Source organism: Mirounga leonina, unplaced genomic scaffold (genome assembly GCF_011800145.1).
Source record: "Mirounga leonina isolate KUSES-001 unplaced genomic scaffold, KU_Mleo_1.0 Mir_153, whole genome shotgun sequence".
NCBI classification, from domain to species: domain Eukaryota; kingdom Metazoa; phylum Chordata; class Mammalia; order Carnivora; family Phocidae; genus Mirounga; species Mirounga leonina.
The window spans coordinates 38,903,986-38,926,125 of NW_023270387.1; the positions used below are offsets into that span (position 1 = coordinate 38,903,986).

Sequence of the window (22,140 nt, forward strand, 5' to 3'; positions counted from 1 at the left end):
GTGGGCTTTTTAAATAGTTTATTTACAGCAATGTTCCTTACGGGAAATGGCTCAGAACTGTATGCCCTCCCCGCCCGGGGTATTTATACAAAGACAGCCTCTTCACCAACGTAGTCAGGGCAGGAGAAGAGAAAAACGAGCATATGACCCCAGAAAGAAATGCCACAAAGCCTGGCGATGGACGCTGTGGCACTTTCCCTCTGTGGGAGGAGACTTCAAGGTCACCCTTCAGAGCCTACTTGTTCTCAACCTACTTACTACTCTAATACCTTATTTATAGGATGTCTCAGCAGATGAGAAGCAGAAAATTAGAAGGCAGAGCCCTGGAAGAGAGAGGCGTACCGATAACAGAAGTGAGAGCCGGCAAGCTGAGCGCAAGTAAGGAGACCCAAACAGGGCTGCATTTGATGGCCCCAGACAGTAGTTAACAGTCCAAATGGAAACCCTGTGTCCATGACAGGTGACATAATTTGCAGAGCCCAGTGCAAAATGAAAATGCCAAGCCCCTCGTTCAAAAAATTATTACGAATTTCCAGACAATGACAGCAGAGCATTAAACCAAGCAGGTGGCCCTTCTGAGGACGGGCCCTATATGACTGCAGAGGTAGCCAGCCTAGGAAGCCAGACCCTCTTGTATCATCGTGTTCAGCATGCTAGGCTGGAACAGTGAAAGACACACATAATCCAATATGGAAAGTGGCACAGAAATATAGTTGCTTTTTTAAATTGTTGTTTGGCACTTAAAATGTTGAATTTCAGTTATCTGGGAAAACCACTTGTATATAATTACTCCATCTCAGGAGGTACTGGATATCATTACAATTCATTACAATTCGAACGTGCGCCCTCAGTGACAAGCTCAGGATTCACCCTTGACCCAGGTTTTTGCTTTGTTGAAGTGTTTTTGTCTTGTAAATAGTCTGTTCTTTTAGGTCTGAGAAGTTTCCTATTTCCTTATGCTCCTCCCATTCCGATGCGCAGACTCCAAAATCCATAAAGGCTTATTAAATCAGAGAGAGATGAGAGCACAAGATAATTTAAATCATTCACTAGTCATTATAACCCAGGAATGCATTAATGGAGATCCACTGAAAACATCTCCAGTATTTCTAAACATATGCATGTAAATATAAATCCACCAACTCTATTTGATTAAAGTCTAAGACTGAGACTTTGGAGACTCTGATTATCAAAGCCCACGTTACACTGAAAGTCATTTCATTGGGCACTAAAACTACTTAAGTACAAAAATTATAGAAATATGTCTAAATCTAGTTTTGTAATAAACCATTTTAATAAATATCCCTATTTCCCGTGCATGAACATCATTTCTTCAAGAGGAAAGCATTTCTCACTATGACAGAAAACAATTTAACTAAGTAAAAAATGAACAATTTAGTATGTACATAGCCAAGATGAAGTATGTCTTTATAAAATGGGAAATTTTACAGAGAAGAGAAATTAACTTAAGTGGTAGGAGGTAAAATTGGATTTGCCTTGCTTAACTGCAATGGCACCATATTTAAAAATGGTGCACTGGCAAAGTTGGCCTGTAATACTCTGTTTCTAATGTGATGGATTTATTTTACATCTCCTCGCTCATGTTCTCAGATGTTTTCCTTCCTAAAACAACCAATAAATATTATAACCATTTATTATTGCCAGAAAAAAGTCCCATAAAGAACCTTAATATTATTTACTTAATCTCTTCATTTTAAAGCTGTGTGACAATAGCAATAAATAACAGTTGATGGTGACATGATTCTGGACTATGAGATCTTAAAGGGTAGGGTCCTTGTGTTATCAGCCCTGGACGTTCTCTGCTTAGCCCGGTACCTGGTATGCAGTAGGCACTCATGAAACATAAACATGTAATATATACCTGAGACTTTCAACACATTTAATCTTCATCAATTTTCAAGAAAGCAAATTCCGTTGAAAGGCAAGAATGTTGAATGCATTTACTATTAACTCTAATAGTTAATATTAATAACTATAGTAGTTAATATGTGTTGAACACTTCATATGGACAAGGCTAAGCTAAATGCTTTATAAAACAGTTAGTATCCCCATTTTACTGACGGGGAACCCCGAGACATAAGAAATTAAAAACCTGTCCACTGCCATACGGTTGGTATGTGAATGAGATGGGGCTCCAACCCAGAAGTAATCCATGCTTCTGATGGGTGTGCTGAGTGAATTTCACAGAGTGAATTCCTAGAGGACAGGTGGTTATCATGCACAACTTGTTCAATAGGTTAAGGATAAGCAGAGTTGTCAAAAATAGTATAATTCACTTTTAACAGAATTGTTGGCCAATTTTCCTATGGAATCCTGTAGATAAAATTTAAAACATATCTATCTAAGAACTATTCATAAAGAGAGACAGGGCTTAATCCCAGCACGTGCTGGAGACCACAAATATTTTAGGTTATGACCCACAGAATTTCATAAATGAAAGAGAAAAAGTGATGATCAACGTTCAAGTTAATGTAGATGAAAACTCCCAGCAATAATGTGACTTCCAAAGACAAATACCGTTCACTGATCTCCCCTCCAATGACCTAATCTACAGGCCTCTTGTAGTTTTCAACCTTTCTGCAGCAACCATGATCAGAGAACATTTCTTCCTTCCAAGCCTCTCTCCTGACTGGCTTTTTACAGCAACAGCCTCTTACTGGCCCTTTCTTTGCATAAAGAGAAGCCCATTTCAAGCTTTGATAACAAAGTTATGTGTTATTACTACAAGGTATGTTAGAGCACCTTGTCGTGCAAAGAGCAAAGAGCACAGCTGGGTTTCACTAATGCCAGAACCAGCCATTGGAAAGTCTTCAGGATCAAGCCCATCAGAGCCGGTCTGTCTGTCTGTGTCTCAGCTATTTCATCCACACAGCCACTGTCTTAGTCCATTCAGGCTGTTATAACAAAATACCATAGACTGGGTGGCTCATAAGCAACAGGCATTTATTTCTCCTAGCTCTGGAGTCTGGAAGCCCAAGGTCAAGATGCCAGCAGATTCCGTGTCTAGTGAAGGCCCACTTCCTTGGTTGAAGACTGCATCTTCCAGCGGTGTCCTTCCGTGACAGAAAGGGAAAGGAATTTCTCTGCAGTCTCTTTTACATTGACCTATTATGGGAATAGGTCAAGCCTATCCTGAGGGCAGGGCTCCACCCTCATGACTTAATGATTTCCTAAAGGCCCCACATTCAAATACCATCACGCTGGGGATTTGGTTTCAACATGAATTTTGGAGGGACACAAACATTCACCTACAGTTCTCAAGTCCACCATAGCCAGAGATTATCTCTGAATCCCGACAACAAATTCTTGGAAGAGAGAATCTTGATCCTGGTATCAAGGAAGGACGGATTGAGGGTTTCATTTTTTTTTTTTAAAGATTTATTTATTTATTTATTTGAGAGAGAGAGAATGAGAGAGAGCACATGAGAGGGGGGAGGGTCAGAGGGAGAAGCAGACTCCCTGCTGAGCAGGGAGCCCGATGCGGGACTCAATCCAGGGACTCCAGGATCATGACCTGAGCCGAAGGCAGTCGCTTAACCAACTGAGCCACCCAGGCGCCCGGATTGAGGGTTTTAATGCTCAGAGAAAAGTGATGATGTTGTAGGGTGGTGAGATACCTTCAAAGTTATTTACAACAAAGTATCTTCTCTGTGAAGACTGTCTTCACCTCTCAAGTTCTCAGGGTCACCAAGTCCTGGATAATTATTTCTACACAGTCTCTCCCATTAGCACCCCCTTTCCTTCTCTACAGTGCCAGGGTCCTTGATAGACTCCAGGACTTAGTCAGAGGTAGAGACAGTTTCAGGACCCTCAACAGCAAATAAATATCCTTTCTCATACTAGCTCCCCATCGATGTTAGGTTGAAATGGATGCTAAGTGTGGGCATAATACAAAAGACTGTTATCATCGATTAATGATGTCTCTGTGATGGGAAAAAACTGTATCAGCACGTGAGTCAGGTGTTGATGCTTTTGACTCTTGTTCCAACTCTCTGATTTACAGGTGAGGATTCCGAAGCCTCTAGAAAGGAGGTAAACTTGTTGTAAGAGGAGTTAGTGGCAGGAGCTGGGCAAAAATCTGGATAACCCAACTACTGCTACTAGTGCTCTTTCCAAGGCATCTTGCTATTTTATTCTTGGAAAGTAGACATATCTAAAATAGGGAGAGAGGCTTCTAGGAGCCTAAGAGAAGCCCCCCCATCGCAGTCCACTTTTCAGCCACAACTTAGATAGTCATATACAGGGAAGTCAACAGGGCAGAGAGACACAGTCTCACAAGACGACAACTTTATGAATCTATAGGTAAAGTGTTATACTTATTTGTACTTTGAAAACACCAACTGTCTCAGGCCTTAATCATACAATGTGGATGCCACTTAATTAAAAAACTCTATGTGTGAAAACATCATTTAACATTTATTGAGAGCTTACTACATGCTGAGTACTTTTTATACTTCTTTACATATATTAACTCATTTAATCTTGGTGGCAAGCCAATTCATTACTTACTATAATTACTCCCATTTTCACAGAGCAGGAAACTGAAGCTCCAAGAGGCTATATATATATAATGCACCCAATATCACATTGCTAAGAAGTGGTCAAGCTGGGATTCAGATGCAAAGACATCTGATTCTAGCATCCAGGCTCTTGAGCACCACTCCACTTGGCTTCTCTCCTCCCCAGCATTATTGTAAAGCCTAACTATGACTATGCATGGCAAAGTGCTCAACAAACATCTGTCAGTTTGCTCCAACATAATAAGACTGCTATCAATAACTTACTAAATGTTGGTTTTGGAATTTTGTTAGAGTTCCATGTGCTTTCCTAGAATAACCTACCTCTAGGTGAATAAAATTTATAGATTTCTGGAACACATATATCTTTTTGTAAGAATGTCAAGAATCTAGGAATGAAGTCTTACAAAGATGACAGAAAATGACAAGACCAGAATATAAAGTAGTAACAGTACTAAAACTGGACTTTAGGCTCTCAAGGTTAATGGTGAGACTATATTTCATCTAGTAGTAAATTTGCATGTAGAAATTTTCAGTACTTTGAAAGAACCATGCTTCCAGAGAATCAGCTTTAAAAGACTGAGAAGTGACAAAATGAATAAGACTGATGAGATCCAATTTGTGAGGGACACTAAATGCCAGTCAACAGCAACTTCCAGGTGGTCCCACGGGGCTTGAGGAGCAAGAGAGCACCATCAGAGAATGATCTTCTGGAAGTCCTGAAATGCTTAGAGTGACGTAATGTCACAACAGTCTCTCATCAAAACCCCTATCCCTTTCCGAACTACCCAAATAAATAAACTGAACGAGATCACAAGTACTGCAAAATAAATGAAAAACAAACTATCTAACTAAAGCCAGGCTTGATTAGCGTAAAAATTGCTAGAAGTCTTAATACTTGGTCTAGTAAGGAGAGCACTTCACTAGGAATCTGTGACCTCTGGCTCTGCACACTACCTAGGAGAGCTCAATCTTCCTATCTGTACCCCAAGACAGCATCTTATAGTAGATTCCTAGGGCTGCTGTAACAAAGTACCACAAACTGGATGGCTTTAAACAGTAGAAATTTATTCACCTATAGCTCTGGAAGCTAGAAGTCCAAAATTAGGGCGTAGTCAGGGTCATGCTCCCTCTGAAGGCTCTAGGCCTTGTCTTTCCCTAGTTCCCAGTGGTTGCTGGCAGCCTTGGCATCACTTGGTTTGTGGTATTACTCCTATGTCTCCATCTTCACATGGCTGCCTTCTGTATTAGTGTCTCTGTGTCCAGATTTTCCTTTCCTAATAAGGACACTAGGTACAGAATTAGGATCCACCCTAATCCAGTATGACCGAATTTTAACTTGATTATATCTGCAAAGACCTTGTTTCTAAATAAGATCCCATTCATGAACACAGGGGAAATAGGACTTCAACATCTTCTGGGGGGTGAGGGGGTGGGCACAATTCAACCCGTAATATACCTGTTTTGACAATGTGCACACAATCATCTGAAAAATTTCCCAGATCCAAAGTTCCAGGCTCATTAAAGTTGTTTATTGAATTTGCTCCCATTTTTTCAAATTAGATAGCCTTTGTCTTAAGCATTAGGGATCATTAATCAGACAAACCCTAGCTCTACGCCGACCAGCTGGGTGACCCTGGCAAATTGCCTAGGAGCCCAGAGCCCCAGTTTCTTTCCCGGATTGCAGTGCAAGCTACAGGAGAAAACACCAGCATGGCTGGGGCACAGAGCAGCCCCATGCTCTGGCGGAAGTTTCCTCGTCCCACCTTCCTGTCTTACGTGGGAGAGAAAGGCACAGACCCAGGCAGTATCCAGGAATCTCCCTAACAATGGTGGGGAAGAACATAGAGAAGCAAGCGTGGTTTCAATTAAAATTCACTGTTTCTCTCAGAATAGAAGAAAGTAATAAACCAATGCAGTAAATTAGTGCTGTGGGATAAACGCCCAGATAGAAGAAATAAAAGAGAAATTTATGACCTTAATCAATATCTTTTTTAATATATATATGTATTTTATATATTATATATATACACACACACACACACACACACAAACACACAGCTCCATCATCTGCTTTATTTACACCCTCCCAAATAATTTGCAGTGATTTTCAGCAGCAGCTACACCAGCAGCTGAGCCCCAGGGGCAGGCTAGATACCTAGGAGCACTACCTCTCCTCCCCACCCCTCCTCGGGGGGTTAGCAGGAAGGGGGAGCAGCACGGAAGGCTGAGCACCAGCCACACTGAACGACCAGCACCCCGCCCCTTGGGAGACATCTCTGAGCCACCAACACAGCTGGTGTCGGCATCATCCTCTTCCCTCCAGGGGTGCCCACCCAGTCCTCTCTCTCTTTTGCCAAAGTTCCCCATTCCTGACTGTCATTTGGTTTTATAAAATCCTTTTTCCAAGTAACAGTTGTATTGATGCAAAGATCTGAATCTCATAAATGGGTAGAAACACATACTGTTGCCCAACTAGCAATCCTGTCCATTGTAACTTGACTTAATTTGGGGGGGGGTTCAAAGATTTCCTTCCTATCACTGATGGAGGCACCAGTTCCCACTGAGCTAAGTCTTTCCAGTCCTATGTTTTATCTAAAAATGGTGAGCTGGGCCACCGGTCTAAGTCCCCATAAACCTGCCAGGCAGCTGGGGCTTGTGAATGAACACTGCATCTTATTAGGGATGCCAAAGACCTCAGAGAGCCTTCATCTAAGTACATGACTACAGAATCTTCAGTGGAGGTCAAAAGGATTTTTTTTTTTCTTTTTCATCCACCTTTATCCCAGGAAAGGAACAATCCCCATATTTATCCATCAGAAGGCTGACATTAAGCAGAAACACGATTTGGAGCTGTGTAAGCATTTCAAGGGAATAAACCCAGGAAGCCTCAAAATAATCTCTCCATGCTGTCTTCTGAAGAATGCTGTTCAAAACTGACTCTGATGACAATTTGTTACAGCCAAATCCTCTCCAAATACTGAAAGTAGAGAAAAGGATAACTTTATCCACACTCATTCTGTTTGAAGTTTTGTTATTATTTTGTTCTTCTTTTCCTAATGGATTTGATTTCAAGTATTCGCAGAGCCTTTAAAATACAAAGAACCTGGAGTCTGAGGGAAGTGAGAGGCAGCTCTAGGTTTCTTCCCATTTTAATTTTATTTCATTTTATTATTGATGATCCATATGTATGCATATATATCTATATGTAGATATAGGTATAGATGCACACACTTTTTGGGGGGGGTTAACTATACCACCACACCTTCATAATCAATCATTCACTTTGTACAGGATGCTTTGGTAAGGGCCATATGGAAAAGAGTCCTACAAAATGTTCCATATTCATTCATTGGTTCTCAACAGGGGTGATTTTACCCCCAGGAGGCATTCAACAATGCCAGGAGGTATTTTGACTGTCATAACTCTTGTCCTACTCAGTTAATGCATAGGGCAGCCCCCACATGAGACTTGTCCAGTTCAAAATGTTGATAGTACCGAAGTTGAGAAACTCTGAAATCAGCACTTATGATCATAACCAGCATGCAGACAAAATCGAGCCACAGGAAGGAGAGGCACAGTCCACAACAGGAAAGAGCATATTCTTCTCCCTTGCGATGGCCAGCCCTGATCAAGCCTTCTGCCCCCTCAGGACCCCACCCCCATCCCTCCAGCCCATAGTGGTGAGCTGATCAAATGGGGAAACCCACAGCCTCCCAGGGAACATAATGACAGTGCAGAAAAGTTCCCTTTGTCCTTGTTCACTTGGAGCACATTCACGGGGATGCAAAGGTCACTGCTGAATTTAAATAACCCCCCTGTGATAAATCTGCATGAGCCCGATTTGTTCTACTGGACTTGTTGGATTAAATGAACACAATTTAATGTTCTATAGGACAAGGCCTCCTTTCATGGCTGAAGGAAGGAGTGAGGGTGATTTACAGTTTCATACATACTCATTCGCTACATTATCTGCTTTGTGCCTGTACTTATGAATATCAACTCATCATCTAGCGGCCATTTCTACCCATTCAGGAGAATTTAGCTTTCCATTAGGAAGGAATAAGGAATAAGAGATGGTAACAAAAGATTTCCACAGTGTGCACGCTGAAGAAAAAGCACCAATATTTGTACCCTTGTCTCTCACCTTGTGTGTTTTTTTCTTTTTAATCTCTGGTTTTATACATAAAACAAGATTTCCTTCTGGTTTCCAGGAAAAGGTAGTTTCCTAAGCAGATTACCACCAAACAGGGCTGTGCATCAACATAAGGATTAGGTTACTGAAGATACTAAATTATTTTTGAGTATCACTATCTTACAAACCAATCCTTTTTATAATGACATACTAATATCAAATGTTTGTTTATTCATTAAAGTAGGTCTGACCTCCACTTAGTAACAACTTCTGATTCATTCTATATATTTGGAAATAATACAAGTGCATCCAAACATTATATAAACCAGATTTTTATTAACCACAAGTCTTAGGAATCAGTGATGTTTTCCTCATGGATGATTAAAGAGACTGGATTTTCATTTGTCTCCACTTCATAAAACCCAAAGTATAAGCAAGGTTATGAGAACTGATTTTGGGGGTGGGTAAAAGAGAGCACTTTGAATTCATAGTCACACCTCAAAACTCCTGCATTGTGAGGCAAGAGTGTATGGATAAATTGTAAGGTGGGCTACCTTGTCCTCAGGTGTGTGTCTCAGCACCATGTTATCTCCCTCTTCTGTTTCTTGTGGGTACTAAAGTCTAGAGTCTTGCTAATGAGGCTCTCTAGGGAAGCAACATCAGACCCCCCGGGAACTTGCTGGAAATGCAAGTTATCAGGCTGCCCCTCAGTGATCTGCAGCCTAATAGATCACCAGGTGATCATGCCAAAGTGTTGTCTTGACTTTTCCCTCTGTTACCCTTCCTGCTGACTTACCCACCGTATGTGTATGTGTATTTGGTGTATGTCTTATACATACACCAAAAAGCACGCTAGTAGTATCTGGAGTTGATTTAAAAATAGAGGACACCCAGTGTCTAATAAGCTATCCCTCCCATTTTAATAGGGAAAAAATGTCTAAATCCAAAGATACCAATGGATGAGGGTAGAATTTGAGGTGTCCCTGCAGCAGACACACATTTGAAGAGTATCTCTGCCTCTCTACCCACCTGGTGGACAGGGCAGCTGGTCTACCCACACATAAAGCATCTTTTGGTCAGGTTTATCTGAAGATGTTCATAGAAAGTAAAAGAAAGTTGGGCTTCATCACCACTCAAACACAGGTGGAGATGACAGTGACCAAAGCATGGGTCAAAAGGAGACGTCACAATCGCAGGAAGGAAATCAGAAAGCCTACGCCATAGATAATCGACCAGCAGAAGATCTGGAAGAAGCAAGGATTACTTTCACAGACACAGGCTCTCAAGGCAGCATATGCCAATCTTGGTTGTATATTTAACAGAAGCAAAGGAAAACATAGAGGGGTCTTTCTTATGTATGTTTTTTCCCTCTGAAAGTATTATTTTAAGTTGGCCTCTCAAAAGGAAGAAATACAACCCAAGGCTTTTAAAAATCCAAATAACACCAAACCAAAAAAAAAAAAAAGAGAGAGAGAGCGAGTGGAGATACATATATTTGTTACTTCTAATATATTACAACACTCCAGACATTTATGAGTCTTTTAAAAATTCCTTTTCTAATGGTATAATGCCTCTCAAACTAGCTTAAGTAGCAGCAGATGGGCTTTCAAGGTCAGCTTAACTTGTTTATATTCCCTGGGTAGTTTTCTGGCTCGCTCTCTCTGCATATGGACCCATTCTTCAGGGCCCACTTCAGATCTGGGGAGTCCTTGCCCCAGCTCCCCTCTGACATGTTACCCTGTTCACAAACTCCACAGAGTTTGACCATTTATTTCTTATAAGCTGCCTTACATTGTATGTGTGACAGTGCTATTTTTCCCAGGAGAATAAATTCCCTGAATGCAGAAACGATCTCATGCCTCTGTTACATCTGCCATCCCGCAACACCTGGGATCTAAAACAGCAGCGGGAGACAACAGTGCATAATACACTTTATAAACCTGAATGGAAGGTTCCAGTGCTATACACCATGTGCTGAGGAAAAACATCGCTGCCTTTCAAGTACACCTTCCTCAAAGACAGTGCTGTGAAGACTATGTGTGCAACTTACATAAACTTTATTCTAGGGGGGAATACAGGATGATTAATAATAGTAACAACAACAGCTAACATCTACTGAGTGCTCTACTAAATGCTGGTGCGCTTGCACTCTGCTAAGTGGTTTCCATACTATAGATACAACTAAAATAAACATTCTAAAACCCCAGAGGAACTTCTCACACCTGTTCCCCAGTTGAGCCTGGATGACTAGTCCATGGGCAGTCCATTTTGTGACAAGGTCTGGAAGCAAGCATTTGAGTGCCTGGTCACCCAAAGAGGGCAGCCAGTTGGATGACTCTGGCTCAGAACACGTTGCTAGGGCTCCTGTTACTCACGAGTTGAGGCAGACATACACAAATATGCTGCACTGGGTTGAATTTAACTGCTCAGCCTGGAGTTAATCAAGGGTTCTCTGCACAGCTCAGAAAGGACCTCAGAGGTACAGTTTATGTTTTTACTCTTAAGCCACAGAAATTACTGAAGGTACCCAGACTATTGATTTTATGTGGTTTTAGGTCTGGTACAAAAAAAAAAAATGGCATTTTGGGTAGGGAACACTGTTCAACAGAGAAATTTCTCTCCCTTCTTGTGTCTGGGACATCTGTTATCTGCTGCAAGCTGTGGACCATAAGCATTGACATTATTTGAGCATGCATTAATCATTTAAATCTTATTTATGATGGAGCACATTGCCAAAACAAGGCAAAACTCTTTAAATTTCAACTCTACCACAAAGGAAGGAATGAAAGGTCAATTTACTAGAGTCTACCTCCGATTGAAAAAAATCTAAAGCAAAGATCTTTAATAAATATACTGGTTGGGTGCATCTCCCACTTCATTACTAAAAAATGTTACAGTAACATAACTATTTCAGGCAAATGGCTTTAGAAATACAGGAAGAAATGCTAAAGCGTAAAGTGTCGCTGTAGAGAGTTTGTAGAGCTAAAGATTATTCCATAGGCAGCATTCTATTAGAGCAACAAGCTTCACAGGAATTACCCCAGGCTTGTGGTTCTGTGAATCTCCACAGAAAGAAGGAGAGTGATAACATGATTCTTACAGAGCTTTGTAGTTTACCAACAACTTTCAAACACATCATGACTTTCAGTCTTCATGAGTAACCCCCCTATGAAGTAAGCAACGTCATTTTCATTCTACAGATAAGAACCTGAGGTCCAAGCAGAGTGAATGATGTGTCTATAATCAGAGGTAAGACAGTCAGGATGGGGTATCGCCTTTTGTTGTGCTTTCAGTGTCCCAGGCACTGTGCTAAGCATCTCACAGAGGACTCCTATATTCTTTGCAAAGGTCCTTGGCTCGGTAAAAACTAAAATTTCAGAGAGGTTCCCATAATTTTCCCAAGTTTGCAAAAGCTGGTGAGATCAGGAGTGTCTGATTTGGTTTATGTCTCCCCCTGGTATGGTCAGTGATGTTTCCCAGCAAGGAAGTGCATGCAGCACAGGGACTTAAAAACCAGGACTTATAACCCCAAATGTTACCTCTTCCATGAAGCACTCCCTGACCATCACTCTCACGAAGGCCATGTTGAGTGAAATTCCCCCACCCTAATCAATTATTCTACTCTTTCACTGTGTAATAAACATGAGTTATTTTGCTAATTTCATGTACCTTTGGGTCCCAGGAAAGTTTGGACCATATCTTAAGTTTATAACTGTTACTAGATTTTGTTTGGAAACGAGTAGGCACAATAATAAATGTTTGGTGAGTGAATAAGTGAATCAGTAAAATCCAGTGTTTTCTTACCATGTACTTGAGAATTACAAAGTAAGGCTCTATATTTCTTTTAGATAGTTAGAAAAGTGAGTCTAAAATGCCATTCCTGACACAAATGGTTTTTTAAAATCTATGGCAAGGACAGAGAAATTATAAATATAATTAAGGCTCGTCTTATGTATTATAGGCTAAGTTGTGACAATATAAGAGTTTTAGAAAATTCACGCAAACTTCTAAAATCTGCATAAAAGACAGCTTTAGTTACATGTTCTTCTCTGCACATAATGTACAGCCAACATTCTTCACATCCAACCCAAATCCTTCCCTGTGACTTCATTCTAAAATATTTTCAGTCATCAGAGGAGAAAGAGAAGAGTTGAAACTGCCCTTCTGCAGTGTCTTTTAACTTCTCAAAAAGAGGGTGGTGGGCTCACTCTGAATGACTCAAGTGGCAATGGAATTAGAAGGAAGGCTGAAGGTGACTGGGGGTGTTTCATATTCCACAGGGGCTGTGAAATGTGAAGACATTTGTGCCCTCAACCTCTTTACTGTGACATTTTTTTTGGTCTTCGTCCTCTCTCTCTCTCTCCTTTCTAAAGTATCTGAATTCATTTCTCTGTCACCATATTCCACAGAGCCCTCAGGTCCAGTGAGAAAGTGTATCAGGAGGAACTTTCTAGCACAGCTGAGGGGTCCCTCAGGTCCTCGAGCAGTTTCCCCTACTTAACACGGCTCTGAAAAGTTGAGCTAGCCTCCAAATCTCTGAGTCTTCTCGTTCAAATTCCAGCAGGCTTCAGTTAGACAGTGATAGAAGATGACCACTCTTTGTCTAATAATGAAATGCAAGTGAAATCCTGATTCAACACTGTTAGCATGTGACACTCTGCCTAACAAGATGACTGACCCACTTATAATTAGAGAAAATTATTTCCAAAAAATATGGCATTCTCTCTAAAGTATGTTCATGGGAATCGGACATTTATAAAAATCCATGGGGTCGGCTGTATGTTTCCTCTTTAACAAACACAGGCAGGAGAAATAACTATCAACTCCATCACATGTTTTGTTAGGAAAACTGAATATGTCCACACCAGCAAATACCAACTAGCGTAACTTTTGACCACTGTCAACTCACTTGCCTGGGGTGAAACAGCAATAGCATCTTCTTTGCATTCTTCTAACTTTCAATTAGTCCAAACTCTATCCACCACCACTCTCACTGAGGGTTTGACTCTCTTGTTTAGATCTAAGCAAGGCAAATCACAAGAAAGCAAGGAACCTCTGAGACCTTCCCAGTGTATGTACTTCTCTCAGAATATATCCCACCAAACTTCACACCTGCCCCTCCTGAGCCTTAGCCAACAAATTGTCAGTACAGTCTCTAGAAAATTTTTTTTTTAAGCAAAAGACCTGAAAATTTAAAGGTGGTACATTTTATGTAAAAATCGAGACACTGGAAGTTCTAAACATTGACACTACACTCAAGGGTACGACAGGAATCACAAAAAATCCGGGTCTTAAATTTAAGGCTTAAAGGAGATCATTTACAACAAGCTAGATGAAGGTCAAGCAAAGGAGAAGCTCCTGGAAGTACAGGTGTCACAAAGCTATCTTACCCACAGAATCTAGCATCGGCAGGTTACTCCCTCCCAAGAAGGACAAAGGGGGCACGTGGCCTTCTGAGTGGCCTGGGAACCACTTTTTATTATTACGAGGAAAGCAAATCTAAAGCTTTCTGTGAAAGCCTCTAATTTCTATTAGATCACTCCACCTTGGTTCAGCTAAAGTTAAAACATACCAACTAGAACACACCACGTAGAATGCTCACCTTTTCAGAAACTACCCCCAGAAAAAAAAGAAAAAAGAATGTTGTCCTTCACACATTAACTAAGTCAGGGGGAAAATAAAATGATATAAATAAGCAAGAGACAGGCTGATGGATTTAAAAGCTGGACAAACAATGGGGAAAAAAAGTCTTATGAGCATTCCCTTACCTGTTTTGGTATTGATGGCAAAAAAATTCTGGGGATTACCACTTGTAATCCTGTATGTCAATTTCTCACTGGAAATGGAGTCGGGATCCTCAGCCTGGATCTGAATGACAGATACATCCTTTGGAGAGTTTTCCATGACAACAGGATAATAAATAGGTTCCGAGGTCAGGGGGGCATTGTCATTCACATCTTCAATTTCAATGTAGACCTCAATAGTGGAATAAAGTGGAACGACGCCCCGGTCTGTGGCGTACACAGTCAGCCAATAGGACCCTGTGGTCTCTCGATCAAGAATGTCTGCAGTAGAGATGACTCCTAAAAGAAAAGAAGAGAGAACATGACTGCTACAGCAAAACTGGAAGACATTAAGTAAATTGTCCACAATTCAGGGGGGCTGCACTAAGTAATCTCAGCATATAAAAAAAAATCCTTAATACAAATGCAATTAAGATGTTTCTCTTTACATAAGAAAATTATTTTCGGCAAAACCATATTAAATAGCTCTCCCACCATTTGAGAAATATAATTACATTCACAAATACTTTATTTGAATTTGGGGAAAAAGACATACCTCAATACACATACACATACACATGTGCACAGACACACACAAACACAGAAGACAATAGGGAGCAATGGGAAGAGAGTAGGGCAGAGGTCAAAACACATCCCAAGATGCATGGGAAATCAGGGCAATGTCAGGTCAGTATCTCCATTTGACCTGATATTGAGTTCATTTCCTATACAACAGAAAGCTCTCTCAGGGTAAATTATTTTATCTGTTCATTCAAAAAAATGAAAAAGACTTTCAAACGTTCTTTTGCCAGTTAGGATGGAAAATGGTTTGCATACAAAGATGTAAGCTTCCTTCGCACTGTTTCCCTAAAAATCCAATGTCACAGTTATTCCAAAAGAATGACAGAAGAAGCCATACCCACATGCTTTCTGAATGATCTTTACCCTGTCAAGAACCCTACAGAGGGCTCTAAATAAATTCTGAGGCACTCTGAGAGCTATTAGTGGACAATCATTTTAAATTAGGAAAAGAAGAGGGTGGAGCAAGATGGCGGAGGATAAGAGACCTGGATTTCATCTGGTCTCAGGAATTCAGCTGGATAGGGATCAAACCATTCTGAACACCTACAAACTCAATAGGAGATCAAAGAAAAGAATAGCAACAACTCTCTGAACAGAAAAGCGACCACTTTCTGAAAGGTTTTTTCTGATTTGTTTAGAGTATATTTTCTGTGGACGTTGTTACCCTGTTAGCATTTTTGTTCTCTCATTAATCTATTCTTCTCTGGACAAAATGACAAGATGGAAAAAATCACCTCAACAAAAAGAACAAGAGGTAGTACCAACTGCCAGGGATCTACTCAATATGGACATTAGTACGATGTCAGATCTAGAGTTCAGAATCATCACTTTAAAGATACTAACTGGGCTTGAAAAAAGCATGGAAGTTATTAGAGAAACCCTTTCTGGAGAAAGAAAAGAACTAAAATCTAACCAAGTCGAAATCAAAAAGGCTATTAATGAGGTGCAATCAAATATGGGGGTGCTAACTGCTAGGATAAATGAGGCAGAAGAAAGAATCAGTGATATAGGAGACCAAATGATGGAAAATAAAGAAGCTGAGAAAAAGAGAGATAAACAACTATTGGATCATGAGGGCAGAATTCGAGAGATAAGCGATACCATAAGATGAAACAACATTAGAATAATTGGGATCCCAGAAGAAGAAGAAAGAGAGACAGGGGCAGAAGGTATATTGGAGCAAATTATAGCAGAGAACTTCCCTAGTTTGGGGAAGGAAACAGGCATCAAAATCCAGGAAGCACAGAGAACCCCTCTCAAAATCAATAAAAATAGGTCAACACCCAACATCTAATAGTAAAACTTACGAGTCTCATAGACAAAGAGAAAATCCTGAAAGCAGCTCGGGAGAAGAGATATGTAAACTACAATGGTAGAAACATTAGATTGGCAACAGACCTATCCACAGAGACCTGGCAGGCCAGAAAAGACTGGCAGGATATATTCAGAGCACTAAATGAGAAAAATATGCAGTCAAGAATACTATATCCAGCTAGGCTGTCATTGAAAATTGAAGGAGAGATAAAAAGCTTCCAGGACAAACAAAAACTAAAGGAATTTGCAAACACGAAACCAGCCCTACCAGAAATCTTGAAAGGGGTCCTCTAAGCAAAGAGAGAGCCTAAAAGCAACATAGACCAGAAAGGAATACAGATAATATACAGTAACAGTCACCTTACAGGCAATACAATGGCACTAAATTCCTATCTTTCAATAGTTACCCTGAATGTAAATGGGCTAAATGCCCCAATCAAAAGACACAAGCTATTAGATTGGATTAAAAAACAAGACCCATCGATATGCTGCTGCAAGAGACTCATTTTAGACCCAAAGACACCCCCAGATTGAAAGTGAGGGGGTAGAAAACCATTTACCATGCTAATGGACACCAAAAGAAAGCTGGGGTGGCAATCCTTATATCAGACAAATTAGATTTTAAACCAAAGACTGTAATACGAGATGAGGAAGGACACTATATCCTACTTAAAGGGTCTATCCAACAAAAGATCTAACAATTGTAAATATCTATGCTCCTAATATAGGAGCAGCCAATTATATAACATAATTAATAACAAAAGCAAAGAAACACATTGACAACAATACAATAATAGTGGGGGACTTTAACACCCCCCTCACTGAAATGGACAGATCACCTAAGCAAAAGATCAACAAGGAAATAAAGAGTTTAAATGACACACTGGACCAAATGGACTTCACAGACATATTCAGAACATTCCACCCCAAAGCAACGGAATACACATTCTTCGCTAGTGCCCATGGAACATTCTCCAGAATCAATCACATCCTAGGTCGTAAATCAGGTCTCAACCAGTACCAAAAGATTGGGATCATTCCCTGCCTATTTTCAGACCACAATGCTTTGAAACTAGAACTCAATCCCAAGAGGAAAGTCGGAAAGAACTCAAATACATGGAGGCTAAAGAGCATCCTACTGAAGAATGAATGGGTCAACCAGGAAATTAAAGAAGAATTTAAAAAATTCATGGAAACCAATGAAAATGAAAACATAATTATTCAAAATCTTTGGGATGCAGCAAAGGCAGTCCTAAGAGGAAAGTATATAGCAATACAAGCCTTTCTCAAGAAACAAGAAAGGTCTCGAGTACACAACCTAACCCTACACCTAAATAAGCTGGAGAAAGAACAGCAAATAAAGCCTAAACCCAGCAGGAGAAGAGAAATCATAAAGATCAGAGCAGAAATCAATGAAATAGAACTAAAAGAATAGTAGAACTGATCAATGAAACTAGGAGCTGGTTCTTTGAAAGAATTAACAACATTGATAAACCCCTGGCCAGATTAATCAAAAAGAAAAGAGAAAAGACCCAAATCAACAAAATCATGAATGAAAGAGGAGAGATCACAACGAACTCCAAAGAAATACAAACAATTATAAAAACATATTATGAGCAACTCTATGCCAGCAAATTAGATAATCTGGAAGAAATGGATGCATTCCTAGAGATGTATCAACTACCAAAACTGAACCAGGAAGAAACAGAAAACCTGAACAGACCTATAACCACTAAGGAAATTGAAGCAGTCATCAAAAATCTCCCAACAAACAAAAGCCCAGGGCCAGATGGCTTCCCAGGGGAATTCTACCAAACATTTCAAGAAGAATTAATACCTATGCTTCTGAAACTGTTCCAAAAAATAGAAATGGAAGGAAAATTTCCAAACTCGTTTTATGAGGCCACCATTACCTTGATCCCCAAACCAAAGACCCCATCAAAAAGAAGAATTACAGACCAGTATCATTGATGAACATGGATGCAAAAATTCTCACCCAAATACTAGCCAATAGGATCCAACAGGACTTTAAAAGGATTATTCACCACGACCAAGTGGGATTTATCCCTGGGCTGCAAGGTTGGTTCAACATCTGCAAATCAATCAACGTGATACAATACATTAACAAAAGAAAGAACAAGAATCATATGATCCTCTCAATAGATGCAGAAAAAGCATTTGATAAAGTACAGTATCCTTTCTTGATCAAAACTCTTCAGAGTATAGGCATAGAGGGTACATACCTCAATATCATAAAAGCCATCTATGAAAAACCTACAGCAAATATCATTCTCAATGGGGAAAAACTGAGAGCTTTCCCCCTAAGGTCAGGAACGCGGCAGGGATGTCCACTATCACCACTGCTATTCAACATAGTATTAGAAGTCCTAGCCACAGCAATCAGACAACAAAAAGAAATCAAAGGCATCCAAATCGGCAAAGAAGAAGTCAAACTTTCACTTCTTGCAGATGATATGCTACTTTATGTGGAAAACTCAAAAGACTCCACCCCAACACTGCTAGAACTCATACAGGAATTCAGTAAAGTGGCAGGATATAAAAGCAATGCAAAGAAATCAGTGGCGTTCCTATACAACAACAACAAGACAGAAGAAAGAGAAATTAAGAGTTGATCCCATTTACAATTGCACCCAAAACCATAAGACACCTAGGAATAAATCTAACCAAAGAGGCAAAGGATCTGTACTCAGAAAACTATAAAATACTCATGAAAGAAATTGAGGAAGACACAAAGAAATGGAAAAACGTTCCATGCTCATGGATTGGAAGAACAAATATTGTGAAGATGTCAATGCTACCTAGAGCAATCTACACATTCAATGCAATCCCCATCAAAATACCATCCACTTTTTTCAAAGAAATGGAACAAATAATCCTCAAATTTGTATGGAACCAGAAAAGACCCCGCATAGCCAGAGGAATGTTGAAAAAGAAAAGCAAAGCTGGCGGCATCACAATTCCATACTTCCAGCTCTATTACAAATCTGTCATCATCAAGACAGTATGGTACTGGCACAAAAACAGACACATAGATCAATGGAACAGAACAGAGAGCCCAGAAATGGACCCTCAACTCTATGGTCAACTCATCTTTGACAAAGCAGGAAAGAATGTCCAATGGCAAAAAGACAGTCTCTTCAACAAATGGTGTTAGGAAAATTGGATAGCCACATGCAGAAGAATGAAACTGGACCATTTCCTTACACCACACACAAAAATAGACTCCAAATGGTTGAAAGACCTCAGTGTGAGACAGGAGTCCATCAAAAGCCTAAAGGAGAACACAGGCAGCAACCTCTTCTACCTCAGCCGCAGCAACTTCTTCCTAGAAACATCACCAAAGGCAAGGGAATCAAGGGCAAAAATGAACTATTGGGACTTCAGCAAGATAAAAAGCTTTTGCACAGCAAAAGAAACAGTCAACAAAACCAAAAGACAACCGACAGAATGGGAGAAGATATTTGCAAATGACATATCAGATAAAGGGCTAGTATCCAAAATCTGTAAAGAACTTGTCAAACTCAACACCCAAGGAACAAACGATCCAATCAAGAAATGGGCAGAAGACATGAACAGACATTTTTCCAAAGAAGACATCCAAATGGCCAACAGACACATGAAAAAGTGCTCAACATCGCTCGGCATCAGGGAAATCCAAATCAAAACCTCAATGAGATACCACCTCACACCAGTCACAATGGCTAAAATTAACAAGTCAGGAAACGACAGATGTTGGTGGGGATGCCGAGAAAGGGGAACCCTCCTCTACTGTTGGTGGTAATGCAAGCTGGTGCAGCCACTCTGGAAAAGAATATGGAGGTTCCTCAAAAAGTTGAAAATAGAGCTACCCTACAATCCAGCAATTGCACTACTGGGTATTTACCCCAACAATACAAATGTAGGGATCCAAAAGGTTACGTGCACCCTGATGTTTATAGTAGCAATGTCCACAATAGCCAAACTGTGGAAAGAGCCAAGATGTCCACTGAGAGATGAATGGATAAAGAAGAAGTGGTATATATATACAATGGAATATTATGCAGCCATCAAAAGGAATGAGATCTTGCCATTTGCAACGACGTGGATGGAACTGGAGGGTATTATGCTGAGCGAAATAAGTCAAACAGAGAAAGACATGTATCATATGACCTCACTGATATGAGGAATTCTTAATCTCAGTAAACAAACTGAGGGTTGCTGGAGTGTGGGGTGGGGTGGGAGGGATCGGGTGACTGGGTGATAGACACTGGGCAGGGTATTTGCTCTGGTAAGCACTGCAAATTGTGCAAGACTGCTGAATCTCAGATCTGTACCTCTGAAACAAATAATGCAATATATGTTAAGAAAAAAAAAAGAAAGAAGATAGTAGGAGGGGAAGAATGAAGGGGAGGAAATTGGAGGGGGAGATGAACCGTGAGAGACAATGGACTCTGAAAAACAAACTGAGGGTTCTAGAGGGGAGGGGGTTGGGAGGATGGGTTAGCCTGGTGATGGGTATTAAAGAGGGCACGTTCTGCATGGAGCACTAGGTGTTATGCACAAACAATGAATCATGGAACACTACATCTAAAACTAATGATGTAATGTATGGTGATTAACATAACAATAAAAAATTTTTAAAAAAAATTAGGAGCAGAAAAATGCCCAATCCCCTCCCTTCACCTTTCCCATTTAATGGTCAAAACAAGTGCCAACCAAGAAATCTGATGTGCCCCAGAAAAGCCAGAGAGAAAACACAGTGGCCTAGAATATCTTCACAGCACTCACCCAAAACAACCCAGGCTACAGAAACTTGCTACAGGAGCTCCTTTCACTGGGGTGGGAAAACTTGGGCTTAGCTTATAAAATTTCATATGGGAGTCAGTCAGAATACTTGTGGAATGCATGAAATTTCTTTAAATCCTTATACCCAAAAAGACAGCCATGGAAAAAGTCAAGAAATATATCTCCAATTCTGGACTGAATCCTCTATCCTCTGCATTCCCATTAGACTTTAGATTGTATTAGGCACATAGTTTGGCCTACAGATCCTGGATAAGCAAAATGCCAAGTATGGCAATTGGAAGGGACGAAGGCATTATCTATTGAGAAACAGGCTGGAATACTCAAAGTTGCCTCAAACTCAGAATGGTGAATATTCTAGAACCTAGCTGATGGTGAAGTTTCAGCTCCAACGTTATCCAGCAAAGAACCCTGCATAGTGTTATGCAATGGGACAAAAGATAATCTTTTTTGTCTTTTTTATTTTTTTATTTATTTTTTATCTTTTTTATTTTTTTTAAGATTTTATTTATTTATTCATGAGAGACAGAGAGAGAGAGAGAGAGAAGCAGAGGGAGAAGCAGGCTCCCAAGGAGCAGGGAGCCCGATGCGGGACTCGATCCCCGGACCCTGGGATCATGACCTGAGCCGAAGGCAGACGCTTAACCTTCTGAGCCACCTAGGTGCCCCGAATCTTTTTTGTCTTTTTTAAAGATTTTACTTTTAAATAATCTCTACACCCAACATGGGGCTCGAATTTACAACCCTGAGATCAGGAGTCACATGCTTTACTGACTGAGCTAGCCAGGCACCCCAACAAAAGATAATCTTAAATATTCTCAATACAAATATGTAAAACATGATGGGTTTCTTGTAGATTTATGGGTGTTAACTAGAAGTCAAAATAGGGATGCCAATACGGCATTAGAAGAATAGATAGCAGATAACAGGGTAGGAAGAAAAACAGGAAGAATGAAACACAGTGATTATAAACATACTGCTATGT

General features: G+C 40.3%; 1 protein-coding gene across 1 annotated transcript in view; it reads right to left on the reverse strand.

The window, feature by feature from the left end:
- The window catches only part of FAT3 (FAT atypical cadherin 3), a 524,400-nt gene that overhangs the window by 333,770 nt on the left and 168,490 nt on the right, over nt 1-22,140 (reverse strand). The window contains 1 exon segment of the mRNA XM_035009400.1: nt 14,442-14,756. Coding sequence (XP_034865291.1) covers nt 14,442-14,756 — 315 coding nt within the window.